This window comes from Caretta caretta, chromosome 2 (genome assembly GCF_965140235.1).
Source record: "Caretta caretta isolate rCarCar2 chromosome 2, rCarCar1.hap1, whole genome shotgun sequence".
In the NCBI taxonomy this organism is placed as follows: domain Eukaryota; kingdom Metazoa; phylum Chordata; order Testudines; family Cheloniidae; genus Caretta; species Caretta caretta.
Window position 1 is genome coordinate 158705534 of NC_134207.1, and position 17749 is coordinate 158723282.

General features: G+C 38.2%; 1 protein-coding gene across 35 annotated transcripts in view; it reads right to left on the bottom strand.

Annotated features, from left to right (window-relative positions):
* Positions 1 to 17749, bottom strand: part of LOC125631898 (poly(rC)-binding protein 3-like) — a 724175-nt gene that overhangs the window by 33162 nt on the left and 673264 nt on the right. For 28 of the 35 annotated variants that reach the window (XM_048839341.2, XM_048839342.2, XM_075125538.1 and 25 more), the window contains 5 exons: positions 14173 to 14301; positions 11231 to 11374; positions 5562 to 5618; positions 5028 to 5103; positions 3120 to 3172 (listed from right to left, as the gene is read on the bottom strand). In XM_048839341.2, the coding sequence (XP_048695298.1) occupies positions 3120 to 3172; positions 5028 to 5103; positions 5562 to 5618; positions 11231 to 11374; positions 14173 to 14301 (459 nt within the window). The remainder of the gene's footprint in view (positions 1 to 3119; positions 3173 to 5027; positions 5104 to 5561; positions 5619 to 11230; positions 11375 to 14172; positions 14302 to 17749) is intronic. The other 7 variants (XM_048839343.2, XM_048839344.2, XM_075125544.1 and 4 more) reach the window with 3 other exon arrangements.

Below are 17749 nucleotides of genomic sequence, written 5' to 3' on the forward strand. Positions count from 1 at the left end.
GATGCACATTTGTGTGTCAGAGGTTAGTGCTGAGTCAGTGTGTTTTGCAGTTGTGAGGCTAGGAACAGAGTCTCTCTGTTGCAAAAGGGACACAGGGCCAAAGTCTGATCTTGCTTTCATCAGCAGCTCTCCAGAGAGACTCCACTGAAGTAAATGGAGTTATTCTGGATTTACAGTGCTATGAGCAAGAGCAGACTTTGGCAGTGAGCTTCCCCAAACCTGCACTGCAAGGAGAAATATGGTGCTCTCATAAAATACTGAACAAACAATAAACTAGATGATAAAACATATTAGTAGGGTGTCCTCCTACTAATGCAAAGCTTGCCAGATCTCAGGTACTTGGGAAAGGAGACACCTTTTCTCTATTAACTCTGATTTGCTTTCTCTTCTTCTTTCTATAAATCACTGCCACTGAGATTAACAGGGGTTATATGATGTTATAAGTATCTGGTAAGTAATGTAATTGTTATTTGTGATCCCATTCATTCTTGAAAGCTTTTTTTACTAGAGGGGATATCTTCAATTTTCTGTGTCATTCATTTATAAAGAAAGTTGATCAGACCTAGAGCTGATGGCAAAGATTTGACAGTGGCAGGCAAAGAATCAGCTGGAAATGTTAAGTGGATGTCTAAAGTTCCAGCATCTTGTAGCGTGGCGGGGGACCATCGCAGGTGAGGGCTGGGTAGTCCAATCATATCCAGTTTGGAGTTCACAGAGTTGGAGTGTTGCTCCAGTTTTTAACCCCTCTTTTTAAAAGCAATGTTGTTTACGTTGCACTTTTATATAGTTTAAGTACATTTTGTGCTCATGAAAGATGCTGAATTGACAGCCTTGGAGACAAAGGTCCTCTGACTAGTCCAGAACAATATGGCACAAGCAAGTCACAGTGCAGTTTCCCCAAACTAGCTGGTCTATGTGTTCTCAATCCTAACCTGGAGGAATTTCCCCATAGAATATGGAGCTTGTTCATTTTCCAAGTCCATTCAGTTCTTGGTGTTTTTACTGGGACTGTTAATCTGGGTGCCACCTGTGATGCAAACACCCATTCCTTAGTTACTAACTCCACTTAGGGCACCAGCCATTCAATGATTGATAACTACGGCTCTCGATAAATCACAGTTAACTCATGCAATTAACTCAAAAAAATTAATCCCAATTTAAAAAAATTAATCGTGATTAATCGCACTGTTAAACAATAGAATACCAGTTCAAATTTATTAAATATTTTGGACGTTTTTTCTACATTTTCAAATATATTGATTTCAATTACAATACAGAATACAAAGTGTACAGTACTCACTTTATATTACTTTTATTACAAATATTTGCACTGTAAAAATGATAAACAGTATTTTTCAAGTCACCTTGGACAAGTACCATAGTGCAATCTCTTTATCATGAAAGTGCAACTTACAAATGTAGATTTTTTTGTTATATAACTAGACTCAAAAACAAAACAATGTAAAACTTTAGAGCCTACAAGTCCACTCAGTCCTGCTTCTTGTCCAGCCAATTGCTAAGAGAAATAGGAGATACTGCTGCCTGCTTCTTATTTACAATGTCACTTGAAAGTGAGAACAGCCATTTGCATGTCACTTTTGTAGCCGGCATTGCAAGGTATTTATGTGCCAGATATGCAAAACATTCGTATGCCCCTTCATGCTTTGGCCATAATTCCAGAGGACATGCTTCCACGCTGATGATGCTCGTTAAAAAAATAATGTGTTAATTAAATTTGTGACTGAACTCCTTGGGGGAGAATTGTATGTCTCCTGCTCTGTGTTTTACCTGCATTCTGCCTTATATTGTTCTAGCAGTCTTGGATGATGACCCAGCATGTTGTTCATTTTAAGAACATTTTCATGCAGATTTGACAAAACATAAAGAAGGTACCAATGTGAGATTTCTAAAGACAGCTACAGCACTCAAGATTTAAGAATCTGAAGTGCCTTCCAAAATCTGATTGGGACGGGATGTGGAGCATACTTTCAGAAGTCTTAAAAGAGCAACACTTCGATGCGGAAACTACAAAACACGAACCACCAAAAAAGAAAATCAGCCTTCTTCTGGTGGCATCTGACTCAGATGATGAAAATGAACATGCGTTGGTCTGCATTGCTTTGGATTGTTATCGAGCAGAATCCATCACCACCTTGGATGCATGTCCTCTGGAATTGTGGTTGAAGCATGAAGGGACATATGAATCGTTAGCGCATCTGTCATGTAAATATCTTGCAACGCCGGCTACAACAGTGCCATGCAAATGCCTGTTCTCACTTTCAGGTGACATTGTAAACAAGAAGTGGGCAGCATTATCTCCTGTAAATGTAAACAAACTTGTTTGTCTGAATGATTGGCTGAACAAGAAATAGGACTGAGTGGACTTGTAGGTTCTAAAGTTTTACATTGTTTTATTTTTGAATGCAGTTTTTGTACATAATTCTACATTTGTAAGTCCAACTTTCATGACAATGAGATTGCACTACAGTACTTGTATTAAGTGAATTGAAAAATGCTATTTATTTTATTTTTACAGTGCAAATATTTATTATAAAAATAAATATAAAGTGAGCACTGTACACTTTGTATTCAGTGTTGTAATTGAAATCAATATATTTGAAAATGTGGAAAACATCAAAAATATTTATATATAATTATTGTTTAACAGCATGATTAATCGTGATTATTTTTTCAAAACACACGATTAATCACAATTAATTTTTTTAATCGCTTGACAGCCCTATTGATAACACTTTCAGTAACAACCAACCTGGCCTTACTGGACCAGGTGACCACAGGTGAAATGCTCTGTATCTCAGTCCTTGTCATTCAACTGAGCCATCCAGTCTCACCTTGTCTTCTTTTTTATACCACTATTCTACTAACTCTTCCTAGATGTAGTAATTCCTTAAGTAGAGAAAACTCATTCGAGTACTGACACTAACATAAATCGTAATCCCCCCCCACTTTGCCCTGCACTCTGATACTCAGTAACACAGTTCTGATAGCATAGTCTAAATGACATAGCTTTATCTTAGTAACAAATTGATGAATTGACACAAAATGAAATATTCCACCTACAGCAGCCCGAGAGAGAGAGTGACTATTGGTCCACTTACATCATTTGGAATAGTGAGCTCATGGGAACTGGTTGGAGTAGTGGCATCCAATCCTATATTGAGGGGACAGAGGGGAACACATTATGCCAATCGTTTTGAAAAAAAAGAGAAGACACAACAAATGATATTTAAAAGAAGGAAAATGTGGGGGAAAAAGATAAAAGAGTAGCAATGAAAAATACAGAACTGCTAGCAAAAGAGAAAAGAAAGCAAGAGATGCAAAAATTAAGAGCGTTGGACTGACTTTAATTTATTCTTATTTTAATTAACCTTTAACCCACCAAAATAACAAATGTCACAGCAGAGTCTACAATGCTATAAAAAGTTTTTAGAAAGTGGATAGTTCCACTTATAAATAACTATGAAATTTGTTCCATATACATTAATTGTCAAAAATGAATGGATGTTTGAATTTTGATCTATCTACCAGGACCACTGAATTACACAAAATAAAAAGTGGAAATCTAAGGTAAACAAAAAGTAAAATGTGAAAAGAAAACTGATAAAATAAAGGAAGGTGGGGAAAATAAACTAGGTTAACTTAAATTGTACATGGGATTAGTGATGTTGCAGAAATGTTGGAAAGAACTTTTTTTTTTTAAGGGAAATGTACAAAATACTGTAAGTTGCATACATTTGTTTTTAAATTGGGTGGACAAAAGGAAAATGCTTAGGAGAAATGCAATTAGTGATCTAACACTCAGTATAGTTATGGAAACATACAAATCACAAACATAACAAGGAAAAGATTAAGGAGCACCATGTTAATGACAAGTAGAAAAACAAGGAAAATATAAAGCCAGGAAAGGTAATTTAATATTATTTGCTGATATTTTATCAGATACACCATGTAGAAGCAAATTATATCGTGTGTGTCATTTTTCTTTCTTCCCTTTCCAATTTTTCTGGGTATAAAGATATATTTTAAAATGTATTTTTTCCACAACTAGCAAAGATGGAAAAGGAATAATTTTATTCAGAATACCTTATCTAAATGTTCATTATATTTACATTAATTTGTTTACATATTGTGTATGTTTATTTTACACTTTGTGTATATTTGCTGAATATTGTAGTCCAAAAATCATATAAACAATTAAAATAATGAAATGATTCAGTCTCTCACAAAATTTGATGTATTTGATAAAAATGTTATTACTTGTCCTACAAAATATGTACCAGTGTATATTTATTCATGTCTTGGGAAGATCTTGAATTCCAAGCCCAATATTTACTGAAACAAGAAAGTTTATCTAATTTCAATCCTCTTTTCCAAACAAACAAATATACCTGGCAGGCCTTAACAATTATGACCTTAATTGAGCAAAATTCCATTGCCTTCATTGGGAGTTTTGCACAATTAAGAACAGCAGAATTTGTTCCAATGACAACAAGCATAATGGAAGTGAAAAGGAATTTTAGTGTACAAGGGATGCTTGTTTAGGCCCTCAATTGTATGTTCTAAAATTTTTAATTAATCTGTAATTATGTTGTAAATACATTTTCCATTCTTTGATTTTAATTTCTCTTTGGATTTTTTCATTGCACAATACAAAAACAGAGGTCCAACAAAATTAATTTTATCAAGTACTTTAGGTAATACTAACTGGTACATACTATGTGGTGCATAATAACTTTGCATAGGACTAACTCAAAGAAACTCAGGCTCTTTAGCTGATGGCACAAATTAAGTAGATTGTATTAAAATAAATGGAACAAACAAAGCACAAGAATTTAGTAATGACAAAAACAAACTAACAGAGCCACAGGGAAAAAGAACAAAGATTAAGGTGTGAAAACAAAAGGATCATTGGTCATTGCCCACATTTAGTATTAAAATGATGTAATGACCATGGAAAACAAAGCTGTTAAGAAGAAGGACATCCCCAGGGGGTCATGGGTACGTACCAGGGAAACCAGGGGTGGTCTGCCCAAGGGGAGTAAAGGGGGGATGCTGCATAGCCAACTGGTGAAGCTTGGTCAACTGCAGGGCAGGATGGGAAATTAGAACTAACCAATCAAATGGAATTATTTCAGAGTAGAGAAAACCATCTTACATGTTTTAAAACTGGATTAATTAAAATTAAAATAAAGGTTTAATCATTCATTCTATTCTACTGTATAGAAAAACTGGTTAAAATGACGTCTCTATTGTTATTACATGTAATGGCTATTGTTAATATTAACTACTTTTCTGTAGAATTACATATTAAAAACTCAAGTACATAGCATGCATAAAAGACAAAAAACTGTCATTTGTATCTGGGGCATTGTACTTTCTAGCAATTATTACAGAAGTTATCCACTAATGCTAACACTTGGCTACATGGTACACTGTTAAGTACAGGCATCTACAGGCATGTCTGAATTTTAACTGTAGAAAGTAAATGCTGCCCAGAACAAATAAGAGAGAGAGAGAGAAAGTAGAAGGGAGTAATTTACATGCGCTGGACTCACGTCTGGATGAGGGATGGCATACTGCCCCTGAATTGTAAACGCCTGAAAATGACAAGCAAAATTAAAGATATGTATCAGTCAAATTAGACAATAAGTACTCCACGTTCATCAGGCTAGAGAGAACCTTGTGCTATTTTCCAGATCTAATGCAAATCACATTTCGTTACATGCGAAGAGAAGCTTAGTTTTCTTGTGCTGCTTTGACAGCCACACAGTACAGGAAGGGCTCTGTTGTGCCTTTCCGTACAGCCCAACGGGCGAGGTGTCACGAGGGGCACTGCAACAGTGGGTGCTCCAGGGGCAGTGGGTGCTCCAGGAGCAGTGGGTGCTCCAGGGGCAGTGGGTGCTCCAGGGGCAGCAAGCACTTTCCACCACACGGGTCTAACGCCATGGGTCTGTGTGGAAGAGGAGTGGGGCCAGAACTGGCTGCTGGACTCGCTTGGAGATGTCTTTGTGCTTATCTTCAGGTGGCCCTACAAGACCATGTTTTTTTCAGCCTCCTCCATCCCTGAGGTAACTGATTCCCGTCCATCTTTCTCACACCACTCCGCACAAGGCTGGCGTAAGGGTTTTGAAACAATTCGTGGGGACAGACAGCAAAATTAATTTTCTTCTTGTACACAAAGATCCAGATTCTCAACTGAAACCCAGCCCTTTGCCCCGCTCAAGCAGTGCAAATGGCCAGCATGGAATTCTGCTGGTACTGGATGGAGGAAGCTCCTGTGCCAGCCATAAGGGGCATGTCAGGGAAGGGAGGAGATACATGATGCCGTGGCTATCCTCTCCTGGTGTATGCCAGTGGCGGTAATTAGAATAGCCCCTTCTCTCTCTCATTGCCTCTATTAAATTCTACAGGACGGTTTAAAAAAAAACAACCTATACAGAAAGTTGTAATTGTCTATTACATTCTGCATGACTTTTCCAAAAGGGAGAGCCCATCAAAACATTTTAATGTGTTTGTGCTTAGGCAGGAGGGAAAACAGAAGGACAGATTATAATGTATAACTATTTGTACAAACAGAATCATAAACAGGAAGAGAGCTGATTAGCTTAGGTTGCAAAATGCTTATTTGACAAAAAGGTCTCTGAGAAAGAAATGAATTTTCTGAAAATTATAGAACAATTCATTTAACGGAGTTTAATTAAACGTTCCAGCTGCTTATTAGAAATTTGTACACCAGCACTTCTCTCCTTGAGCAGAAACATTTCCTTTATTTTAAAGTTACTTATGAAGTCGGGCCCCAATCCTACAAATACTTATGCCTGTGAGTATCTTTATGCACACGAGTGCTATTGAATACAATGGGACTAGTCATGTGCATAGTCAGTTATGTGGAGGTTTGTAACACTTTGATCAATTGTAAATTAAGGCCCTGAGCCAGAAAAACACAAAAGCACATGCTTATGTTCCACCAAGAGCAGTGTCATTTAAGGACATGCTTAAAGCTCAGCATATGTTTAAATGCTTTGCTGAACAGGGATAGACATAAGCACATGCTTAAAGTTGAGCACGTGCTTAATTGTTTTGCTGGGTCAGGGCCTAATGCAGGTGTTTAACTTCAAGCATGAGAGTAGTCCCTTTGATATCGTGCTTAAATATTCTGCTGGATTGGGGTTTAATTCTGCGGGCAAATCATTTGGACTGAAAAGCACCTCACTATACCTTTGACCTACTTCAGCTGTGTTCAATCTGAGCCTAGCTCCATTTCAGATATAGTACAAAGAGCACACTTCAGCAGAGGTGCTGGAACAATTTCTACGGTGAGGGGGCGGAGAGCCATTGAACCAAACTGTAAACCCTGCACATGATGGAGACCACTTCAAGCCAGGGGATGTGGCAGCACCCTCAGCACCCCGAGTTCCAGCACCTTTGCACTTCAGATTGTAAAACGCTTCAGGGCAGGACTGTGTCCTCTCCATTGTTGGAACAAGCCAAGCACATTTTGGGAGTTACTGAAACAGAAATAATAAATAAAAATAATTGACCAAATGCATGGAAAGAGGAAATGGTGGCTTTAATCTACAAACCAGGGGGTGGGATCCTGTTCCCAATAAAGTCAATGGAAATTTTGCCACTGACTTCAAAGAAAGCGGGAATGGTTGGTCCCCTGGGTCTAAAATTTGCCCTGATTTACAGCCTGTGACGCAACTGAGATTGAATGAAGGGTAAGTCAGGGCAAAGTCTGTCCCTGAAGAGACAATGCTGGAAGTGTGCATTTTTGGGATAGGGTAATGTACAAAAAATATGGATAGACAAATGGGACGAAACCTTGTTTCTTTCAGACATGGGTGGTGCTTTTGGATTGTTTAAAGAAACAAAAAAACCCAACTGCATATGCTGGATTTCATTTAAGAGCTAAGAGAAAGGCAGCACTGTGTTCACCTTCCTTTCCGTTCTGCTACTTAATAACATACTGAGAAAAGGACAGAGAGGATTAAAAAAATGTTTAAAGCAGCAAAACCCATGCAAAATCCCATCTCGTCAAATAATAGTAGGTGTTTGATTTTTCCAGGGTAGCTTGATATGCAGAGTATAGTTAAGAAACAAACAAACCCCAAATCTTTCAGCTTAACCATGGAATAATTTAGAACTGAAACTGATCCTACAGGAAGGGAGAGTGACCCCATCCAGCATCTCTTCACTGCTGATACCATTTTATTTTGTTTTCAATATTAATTTGTAATCAGGATTTCTTATTACACTATCAAAAACATAATGCATATACTATATTTTGACACTAGAAATAAAATCCATGAGAAATCCTTTCCTTGCTATCTCCCAAGCCCACCGCTACCATTTTCTAAGGTACTGAAGAATTTGCCTAATAAGGGGAAGAGACTACAGGTTCAAAGGTGCACACAAAATATCGGAATCAGCTATTTTTTTCTTGATTGACTTAGGCCGTGTGAATAAAAATATAGAACACCCAGCTGTTTTCTTTGTGATTTATAAAACTAAAGATGATTAGAATCCAGCAATCTGTTACACTATATGATAAGACAGAATTTCAAATTCTTATTCCAACTGTTGAGAGCATTCTAGTGCCTACTTTTAGTATTCTTTTATTTGAGTAATTTGTTATGCACTGAGACAATCTTTGATGGTAACACCATTTACAGCACTGCTACTGTGCATCACTGAATATATATACATCTGCTTTAAAGGAGAACACCACACTATAAACTTAAAATATATGTCTGGCGTAACTTACTCTGTGAACTTTCACAGTCAGCTGAGATCAAATTCTGGAAAAATAATTTCAATTCTATAAATTAAGAAAGTAGATATCTTACTCTGAAGAATACTAGTCAAAGTAAGAGCAGCAGACCTGGATAGGAGGAATTAATATTGAGTTAGGTTTTTTTTTTTTCTCAAAATTTACCATAAAATACTTCTGCCAACCATGACTGTAACTGGAGAGTCAATATAAAGGATATTAAAATTTTTGTAAAGTGGCTAGTTAGCGTTATCAAATAATAATGTTGGAAAAACTTTTAATCCATAATGGCCTGACCTGCTCTTTGATGCACTTATGAGATGTAGCCTTCCTATGAACCAGCAGCTCTACAGAACCCCAAGGTGCTCCAAATGGGTGCTATGGCAGCTACAGATGCCATCTGTTCTCATATAGTTCCAAGCGAGGGGGTGACTCGACACTCTAGGACATCACTCTGAAAACCGTCAGTGGAAGGCCTCTCATTTGGCCATAACATAAGCGATCGTGGAGAAATGGTGTTCTAGGAGAACTGTTGGCACAACAGCTCACACATCATACCAGTGGCACGTCTAGATAGTCCACTGGCTGTGTGTATTGTTGGGATGCCAGTTTATCAACAGCTGCCTTTCTCCACATTAGATGATGATAGGGCAAGCTGCAATGAAGCACCAGGTTAGTATGCCTATTTCAAGGCAATATCCAAAGGGAAGAACAAGATACATTGTATGGAAACACCACAGAAGGGCTGAAAGTGGGTGGGAACCATGGTCATATGGCTTGAAGGGGCAGCAAGATGTGGGGGGAACAGCCAAACCTCCACCATGTAAAAAAGCAAACAACAACAAAGCTTTGGATATGGTATAAATCAGGCTGTGCAGAACAGGTGGAACCTCTTCAGGACAGAGATGGTCTACTGCTCTGTTACTGTGCCTACCACAAAGGGGCCCCATTCTTGGTTGGGCCATAGGCACCACCGTAAGAAATAATAGTAAAAATAATACAGCATATAATACTTCTTGTGTGCATATTTTACCCAGGAAGTCATGACTGGGCCCTATGGAATATTAAAATTATGAAAACTTGAAAACTAGAAGAGCATTTCTTCAGCAGAAGCTCTGTACTCTGTGATCACATGGTGAAAGCTGATCAATATGGTAACTTAGTTATATTACTTTATAAAATTGATGAAACCGCAACTTAAAAAAATAATACAAAGGTTTGTTCCATTAAAGCATTTCTGATTTTGGATACCAGTCTCTTTACAACAGAACAAATTACCTCCTTACTGCAGAACCTAATTTTAAATCTTGACAAAATACCAGTTGTCTTATTTTTGTTCCTTTCTGTTGTAGAAGATTACAGAGTTATACTCTAATTCAGAGGTTCTCAAACTGGGGTTCGTGGACCACCAGTGGTTTGCGAGCTCCATTCAGGTGGTCCGCAGCTAGTTCCCCCTAAGGTGCGCGCCTGGGTGGCCGCACACAACAGAATGAAGGGCCACCCACCTAATTAGTGGAGCTGCGCAGGGGTGGCTCCACTAATTAGGTGCCTGGACCCTGGAGAAGACACATATGTAAGGTGAGGTGTTGGCCTGGGGGGGGGGGCGGGATAGGGGCTAGGTGGGAGGGGCAGTGGGGCGAGAAGAGGGGGTGGGAGGAATTTGAAACCTGCCGGGCTGCGGTGGCCAGAGAAAGAGGCGACTTTCCCCAGCTCCCGGGCTGCAGCTGCCAGGGAGAGACGGCCCTCCTTCCCAGCCCCAGCTCCGGGGCTGCTGTGGTGGGGGACAGATCCCTCTCTTTCCCAGCCCCAGTTTGGAGGCTGCCACAGTGGGGGAGAGAGGACACAGCCATCGCATTAGAAAGGTAACACTACTGATATTAAAATATGAGTTGTGTGCTTTTATTTGTAGAACCAAAAAATGTTAATTATTAATAAGGTTTTTTTTTAAATAGTGCTTTTATCCAAAGTGCTTTACAGTAGTTAGCTAATGGTACAAAAAACATTTGGAAAGATCATTAAGTGGTCCGGCGAGACTCTCAGCAATTTTCAAGTGGTCCATGAAAAAAAAAAAGTTTGAGAACCACTTCTCTAATGTGTTGTCAGGTAGCAAGCAGAATATCCCTGATGCAGCTACTCATGGTAGGTGACAAGTTCCTGGCAACATCAACTATGATGTTGCATTTACTGGAAGAGACAGAGAGAAAAAAACAAAACAAAACAACCCAGTGTCAGGGACATCACTGAAATGAATAGGGTACAAGTATCAGAGGTTTATTCAATAACAATACAGAAGACAAGTTAAAAGAAGCCCTTGACTTGTTTTCATTTTAAGTTTATAACACAGTGTTCTCCTTTTCTGCAAGCAATAACAATCCACACTGGATAAAACACATTCATACTATACCAGGCAAAAAAGTATAAAAGGTGAAAACTAACAGGCGCTGGCTGAGGTTGGGCCAAGACGGTGTGGTTTCCAGCTGAAGCCAAAATGGTGTCTGCTCTTACCTGGCCACCTGCAAAAATGATAGGTGCAGAGGCAGGTTTGGGACGGTAGGGAATGGTGGCACCTTTGGGTGGGGACTGAAAGCAAAAACATATCAAGATGTGGAATTAAGTAGCTCAAATAAAATCATTTTTTACTTTGTTCACCTCACACAGCAATTACATGCCTCTGCCCCATTCACCAGCATATTCTCGCAAGAGCCCAGTTCGTGCTCCCATTGAATTCAGTGGCAAAATTCACACTCACTTCAGGGGTATGGGCTAAGGTCCTTATTACGTAGGCAAAAGAAAAATGCAGACAGGTTTGTTTTTGTTTCCACAATAATTTGGTAAAGATTCAAGGGGCCTGGGAATGAATTTAGCTTTTCATGAGATCTAATGAAGTTAGGTGCCAATTTTGAAACTTGCCAATCTTTTGGGAGACTCTCCCCAGCGTTCTCTCTTTGCACAAACCTGTTAAAAGAGAACAGTACATTCAGTTGATAACCCTTTGTGCGCTGTCACGCAGCCAAGTGTCCCAGTATAAAAGTGAAATAAGAATTTTCAGTCTGTGCTATAGTCACCACGCTCATTGAACTCCGGGGATAATTAAATGGGCCAGATCCTGCATTCCACTGAACTCAGAGTGAGAAGTGTAGAGGAAAGTCATGACTAGTGTAGGCCTATTCTCACTGCCTTCAATGGGAGTAAGACGGGTCCTCTCCAAGTAACAGAAGAAGAAAATTGTTCTGAGAGTCAGTAGATAAAAATGTGATCAGTAAATACTTGACCAAGCATGAATATTTCTTTATAGAGACTAAGACAGACAAAATGGCCCTGGGAACAATCCTGTAAAACAGGCTTCAAATTATCTGCATAGTGTCTGGCACAATGGAGTCCTGACCTCTAGGAACTACTGCAATCAACCACCACCATCACTAAATAACATTTCCACATCCTAATTCTCTATTATTGGCTATTTGATTTTAATAAAGCAGTGACCCTTGCCAAATTAAATACATTGAACAAATTAAACACATTTATTTTATGTACGCTTTAATGTTTGAAGAAGCAAAATGCAGTTACATCATTGTCTTCTCTAAGGCTTCAAACTGGTAATTTGCTGTCTCTAGTTTATTATCTCTAAAATTAAACAAGTTCTGTTTTCTATACTTTCAGAACTGTTTATCTCAAAGAAAATGGCTCTATAGGCAGAAAACGACTCTCTGGCCCCGGTTTGTCTCTTCAAATAACTATGGGTGTAATTAATATAATTTAGACATCAGAATACTGCCTGCATCCACAAAGCAGGTAGTTAAATGACTACATGCCAGTAATGGGAGATGCAAAATTGTTCCTGCAGTTATTTGCATCTGCAAAGCTGTGAGAACAAAATGGGAAGTGAAAGGACAGAATTAAGCCCTTTTAAAAATCACGCCCTTTAAATTATATTCTAAATTCTACACACAGAGAAATGGATTTTTTATATTCCAACAGTTTATCAATTCTTCACAAAGTCATGCCAAGCTCTCTGTGGCTAATAGACCAAAACTGGTTTTCAGTATTTTCTTTCTGTTTTGCTACATTTTTATGAACATCTAATGCCAACTGAAGCAAGAGCCCCTTATCTGCAAGACAAACTTTGGTCCTTACAATAATAATAGTTTATAACATTGATATTTATTAGGTTGCATTCTCTTTTGATGTGGAGTGGTTGCTATTAACCAGACAAGAGTGATCAGATTGTAGTATCAGAGATGCCACACATCCTACTATATTTAGAATAAAGAATAACTGTCGGATGTCAGGCATCATAGCGTGGTAATTTTTGACTAGATCAGTGGTTCTCGAAGCTGGTCTGCCGCTTGTTCAGGGAAAGCCCCTGGCGGGCCGGACCGGTTTGTTTACCTGCCGCGTCCACAGGTTTGGCCGATTGCGGCTTTCACTGGCTGCGGTTCGCCGCTCCAGGCCAATGGGGGCTGCGGGAAAAGGCGTGGGCCAAGGGACATGCTTGCTGCCATTCCCGCAGCCCCCATTGGCCTGGAGTGGTGAATGGCGGCCAGTGGGAGCTGCAATCGGCCGAACCTGCAGACGCGGCAGGTAAACAAACCGGTCCGGCCCGCCAGGGGCTTTCCCTGAACAAGTGGCACACTGGTTTTGAGAACCACTGGACTAGAAGTAATGGAACATTTTTTTTCACAGAATGTTTTTCCACTGGAAAATGTCAATTCAACAACATTGAAATGTTTTGGAGGAAATGTATTAATTTTGTCAAAATTTTCAACAATAAATTATTAAAATGTTTCATTTTGGTGAGGTTAAAATATTTCGTTTAGACCTTATTGATGCATTTGGCTTCAATAAGGCCAGAACATTTTGTTTTGATAAAGTTATATTATACTATATTAAAAAAGCAGATGATAGCAATATAATATAATCAAAGCGACAAATTAAAAATGAAACATTTTGACTTTATAGAAACAAAACGATGACCTTATTGAAATGTTTCAACCATATCAAAACCAAATATTTCAATAATGTCAGCATGAAGTGTTACAGGGTATTCTGTTTCATGGAAAATACTGAGGTTTCTACTTTTTATCCTGATTTGGGGTGGGACTTGTGTTTTTCCACTAGCTGTTGACTTTTTAATGACAATCAGTGTCGAAGGGTTGTATTCATGGTAAGTAGATCCTGCTCTAATGGTTTGATCAGTGAGGCACTGTGCACTCTAAAACCAGAAGCGTTGACAACTAGTCTTGAAATCACTGGGAGTTGGGGGAGATCAGCTTCTTACAGGATCAGGGCTTGAGAGAGAGTGGGGGGATTTGGAGGAAATTAATATAATTTCTGAACATTATCAGTATGAACCTCAACGTTTTTAAGTGCTCTCTTACCTCTAGCATGACCACACAGATTTGTTTTACACACTGAATAATGGCATCCGGAGTGCCCGATATAGTTACAGCACGTTCTGTTGAATTTGGCAACATATCCCCTGCTACTTGTACCTGGGCCCCTGTGGACTTAAGAAAAAAACAAACGAAACAAACATTAGTGTTGTCAAAATACAGCTGCACATTAGAAGCCATTTATTCACCAATAACAAATAATCTGATAAAGCACAGAGATATCTAAAACGTGCCTGTTCTCTGCTAGCTTTATGCTGTATATATATAAAACTGCAGAGTGTAGATTTGCATACGGAAGTCAAGTTTGCAAGCATTCTCAATGGTAGAAAGTGTAGTTATCAATGGTTGTTAAATGAATACATTGGGAAGTCTCCCATCTTCCTGAAACAGAGAGTACTGCAGATACAGTGGATTTTTCCACTAAGGACTTTCACAATCATTAAGATGATCATTAAAAAAATAACTGTCTGAAGAGCTTCAGCCTCCCAAATGAATTCCAATCATGGATGGGTGATTCCTTAACGAACTGATGATTGCGGTCATTTTACTGAATGAAAATTGGGGTTGCTTTATACTCTGGAATATTTCAGTGATGCAGAGCAATACAGGTGCACTTCTAAATTATTATTAGTGTTGATTAAACATATGCACATCATCAGTTTCTAGTTCACTAATGAACCTAACCATGTAATGAGTCAATGGTTTTTTCCCCTCCTTAATCTTGACAGTAATGGTTCTTAGTTAAAAAAAAAAAAAAAAAAAAAAGACTTGAGGCCAAAATCATTCCTGGTATAACCCAGCAAAAATCTTGTAAGCCTTTTTCAATTGATGGGAAAAAAATAACAAAAACTATTTCTATTGAATTAGTATTTTCATACATTATACACACAATCTATTTCTGATTTGTGGATACAAATGTTTTTGCCTTGCATTGATTTTGTGTCAGTCAGTAAGGAGTTAATTTAGTTTGCTGTTGGCCATACACAACACATCTTACTCTTTTTCCAGAGACTGATTAAATTACTGATTACATCTTCTGTTCACTAGTGCTGTTTAAACTCAGAATATCCATTATGGGTCTCTCTAATATGCTTTGGAATGTCACCAGAATTTGATCAATCTTTCATGTCATTGTGCCTCTTCTTTTTTTTAAAATCAGGTCTTGAAAATACTCAGGCAGACAACATGTTGCTGCTGGGTACAGAATTGAGTATAAAAGAACATCTGTCATACTGCTGCTGCTCAATGTGTTGCGTGATGATGAGATTAGAATGCATCTTGAGAGGATGGTTGATCCTTTTTCATTTGGGCAGTACTCATCATTTAAAACAAAGTTTTTAGAGTACCAGCAGGCCTTGTACAAAATACTCTGGGTCAAATACTGCTTCTCAGTTACAGCTGTGCCATTCAATCACTCAAATTGCTAATCTTTACAACTCTTTGCCTATAGTGGGATGGCATGTGTGAAACTGAGAGCAAAACTTTGCCATTATCTTTAGGTTTACAGAAAGGGAGAGGGAGTTAGTTCACACTGTTCTTTTGACCTAATACCTTACAATAGGGGGCCAAAAGTGTTGAATTTCCCCCAGAAATAAGAATCACCCCCAGAATCAACTGTGGTTGCACAATTTGGGCAATAATCAAATTTGGTAACAAATGAAGGAATTCAGGGGACAGCCAAGGGATTGGGCACCTGACTGCTCTTTCTACTTTTGACCACTTCCCTACTTATTGTTACACTAATCTAAATAAACATATTCAGAACTAGAGCTGGTCACAACTTTTCAATCAAAGACATTTGCCAACTATGTGATTTCATCAAAACCTTTCATAAAAAAGAGATTTCAATGAATTTTTTTGACAGGAAAATGCAAAACAAAACAAAACATTTAATTTCAACTCAACATTTTGATCAAAAATGTCAAATGTTTTTGGTTCAATATTTCCAAACTGAATTTTTTTGAACCTTTCCTTTTGTGAAAATATTGCATATTTCTACACTTTGTCCCCATTTCAGGACAAAAACAAACATTGAAACATTGGAATTTTCCATAGGATGAACATTCCATTTTTCAAAAAGTTCTGTTCAAAAGTAGGTACAAAATACCCCTAGAATGTATCTGATTATTAATTGTTTGACTGACTTTCAAAAAATTCTGCAAAAGTTTTGTCACGATAGCATACATTTTGTTGATGTATTAGGTTTATAAAATTGGTAATTGATCTAAAAATATCTTGGCAGTTTGTGACTAGAGGAAAATTGGTAATTGGCATTGTAAATTTAATATTAAAAAGTAATCCAAATACTGTCTATCTGATAAGATTTAATCGAAAGGAAAACTCAAATGTATCTGTTATCTAGACATGATTATGTGATGTATTTCCTGTACATGAGTACTTAATGTTGCTGAGTGGTCATTATTATGTTGCTGTAGATTTAATCAATTGTTCAGGTGCTTAGTACCTTTTGTATGGGCATTTTTTATTGTGGCTGAAATCTATCTAATCAAACAAACAAATAAATATAAACCTGTACCCATTTGGCTTAGCTCTGCAGTCTGAATGTTAAGAAGTTAAGAGGCACTTCTCATCATGGATAGATCATAAGATATAGTTATCAATAACATTTTTTGCTATAATTATTAATTTCTGAGCCCACACACTTAATGCCAGATCACTCCTTCTCCCACTAAAACCCAGAGGAGGGTTGGAGGCTGCAAGGGGGAACATATTTCCATGAGGATCTTCTTGCGGAGTTTCTCTTCACATAGTTCCATGCCCCCCCAACTGCCTGCAGCTCCAAAAGCAAAGTCCAGGAGAGGTCTCAAAACAAAAGCAAAACAACAATAAAACCCACAGACCCTCTGTTACAGAGCTGCTTCAGAGAGGTTATGGCCTCAGTGGATTTTGGGGTGGAGTGGATGTCCTAAGAAATAGCTTGGATTAAAAAATTCTATATGAGTTTCTCAGGATCAGTATATGTGAAATTAGGCCACCTGTGAAGCCATAATATTGGAGGCAGGATGGGGAGTAAAGGGAGTATGGAATGCAGTTAGAAAACCAATTTGACAAATCAAGGTAAGTTAAATATTATGCCTACTAACTTGGACAGTGTCCCTTTAAATTACTTGGCTTTTTCTGGCTACAGAGGCTGTAATTGAAACGCTCAGATTAGAAAAGGCTTAGCAGTACTTAAGCCCTAGATTATTTGAGGTATTTATGGATTTTTTTAAAAGTTGAAGAAACAATTCTGTGTTAAACTGTTCCTTTGCTATGTGGCATCTTGCTTTTTCCTCTTCTCAAATGTGTATCCGAATGCCAGCTGTGCACTAAAGATCTTGAAGGTCGGAGTTACTTTCTGAAGGGTTGCGACATGGAAAGACAAATTGCTTCTAAAACTGGTTATGCCACTGTAGATGCTCAGATTTCATGAGTCTACAGATGTTTTTGACACCTTTCACAGCTGGTTTGGCTTAGCATTCCATTCACAAAATATTTACATTAATGCAATGAACCAGCTATGGTGGCAGGACGCTGTAAGCCATACTCTTTAAATGGACAT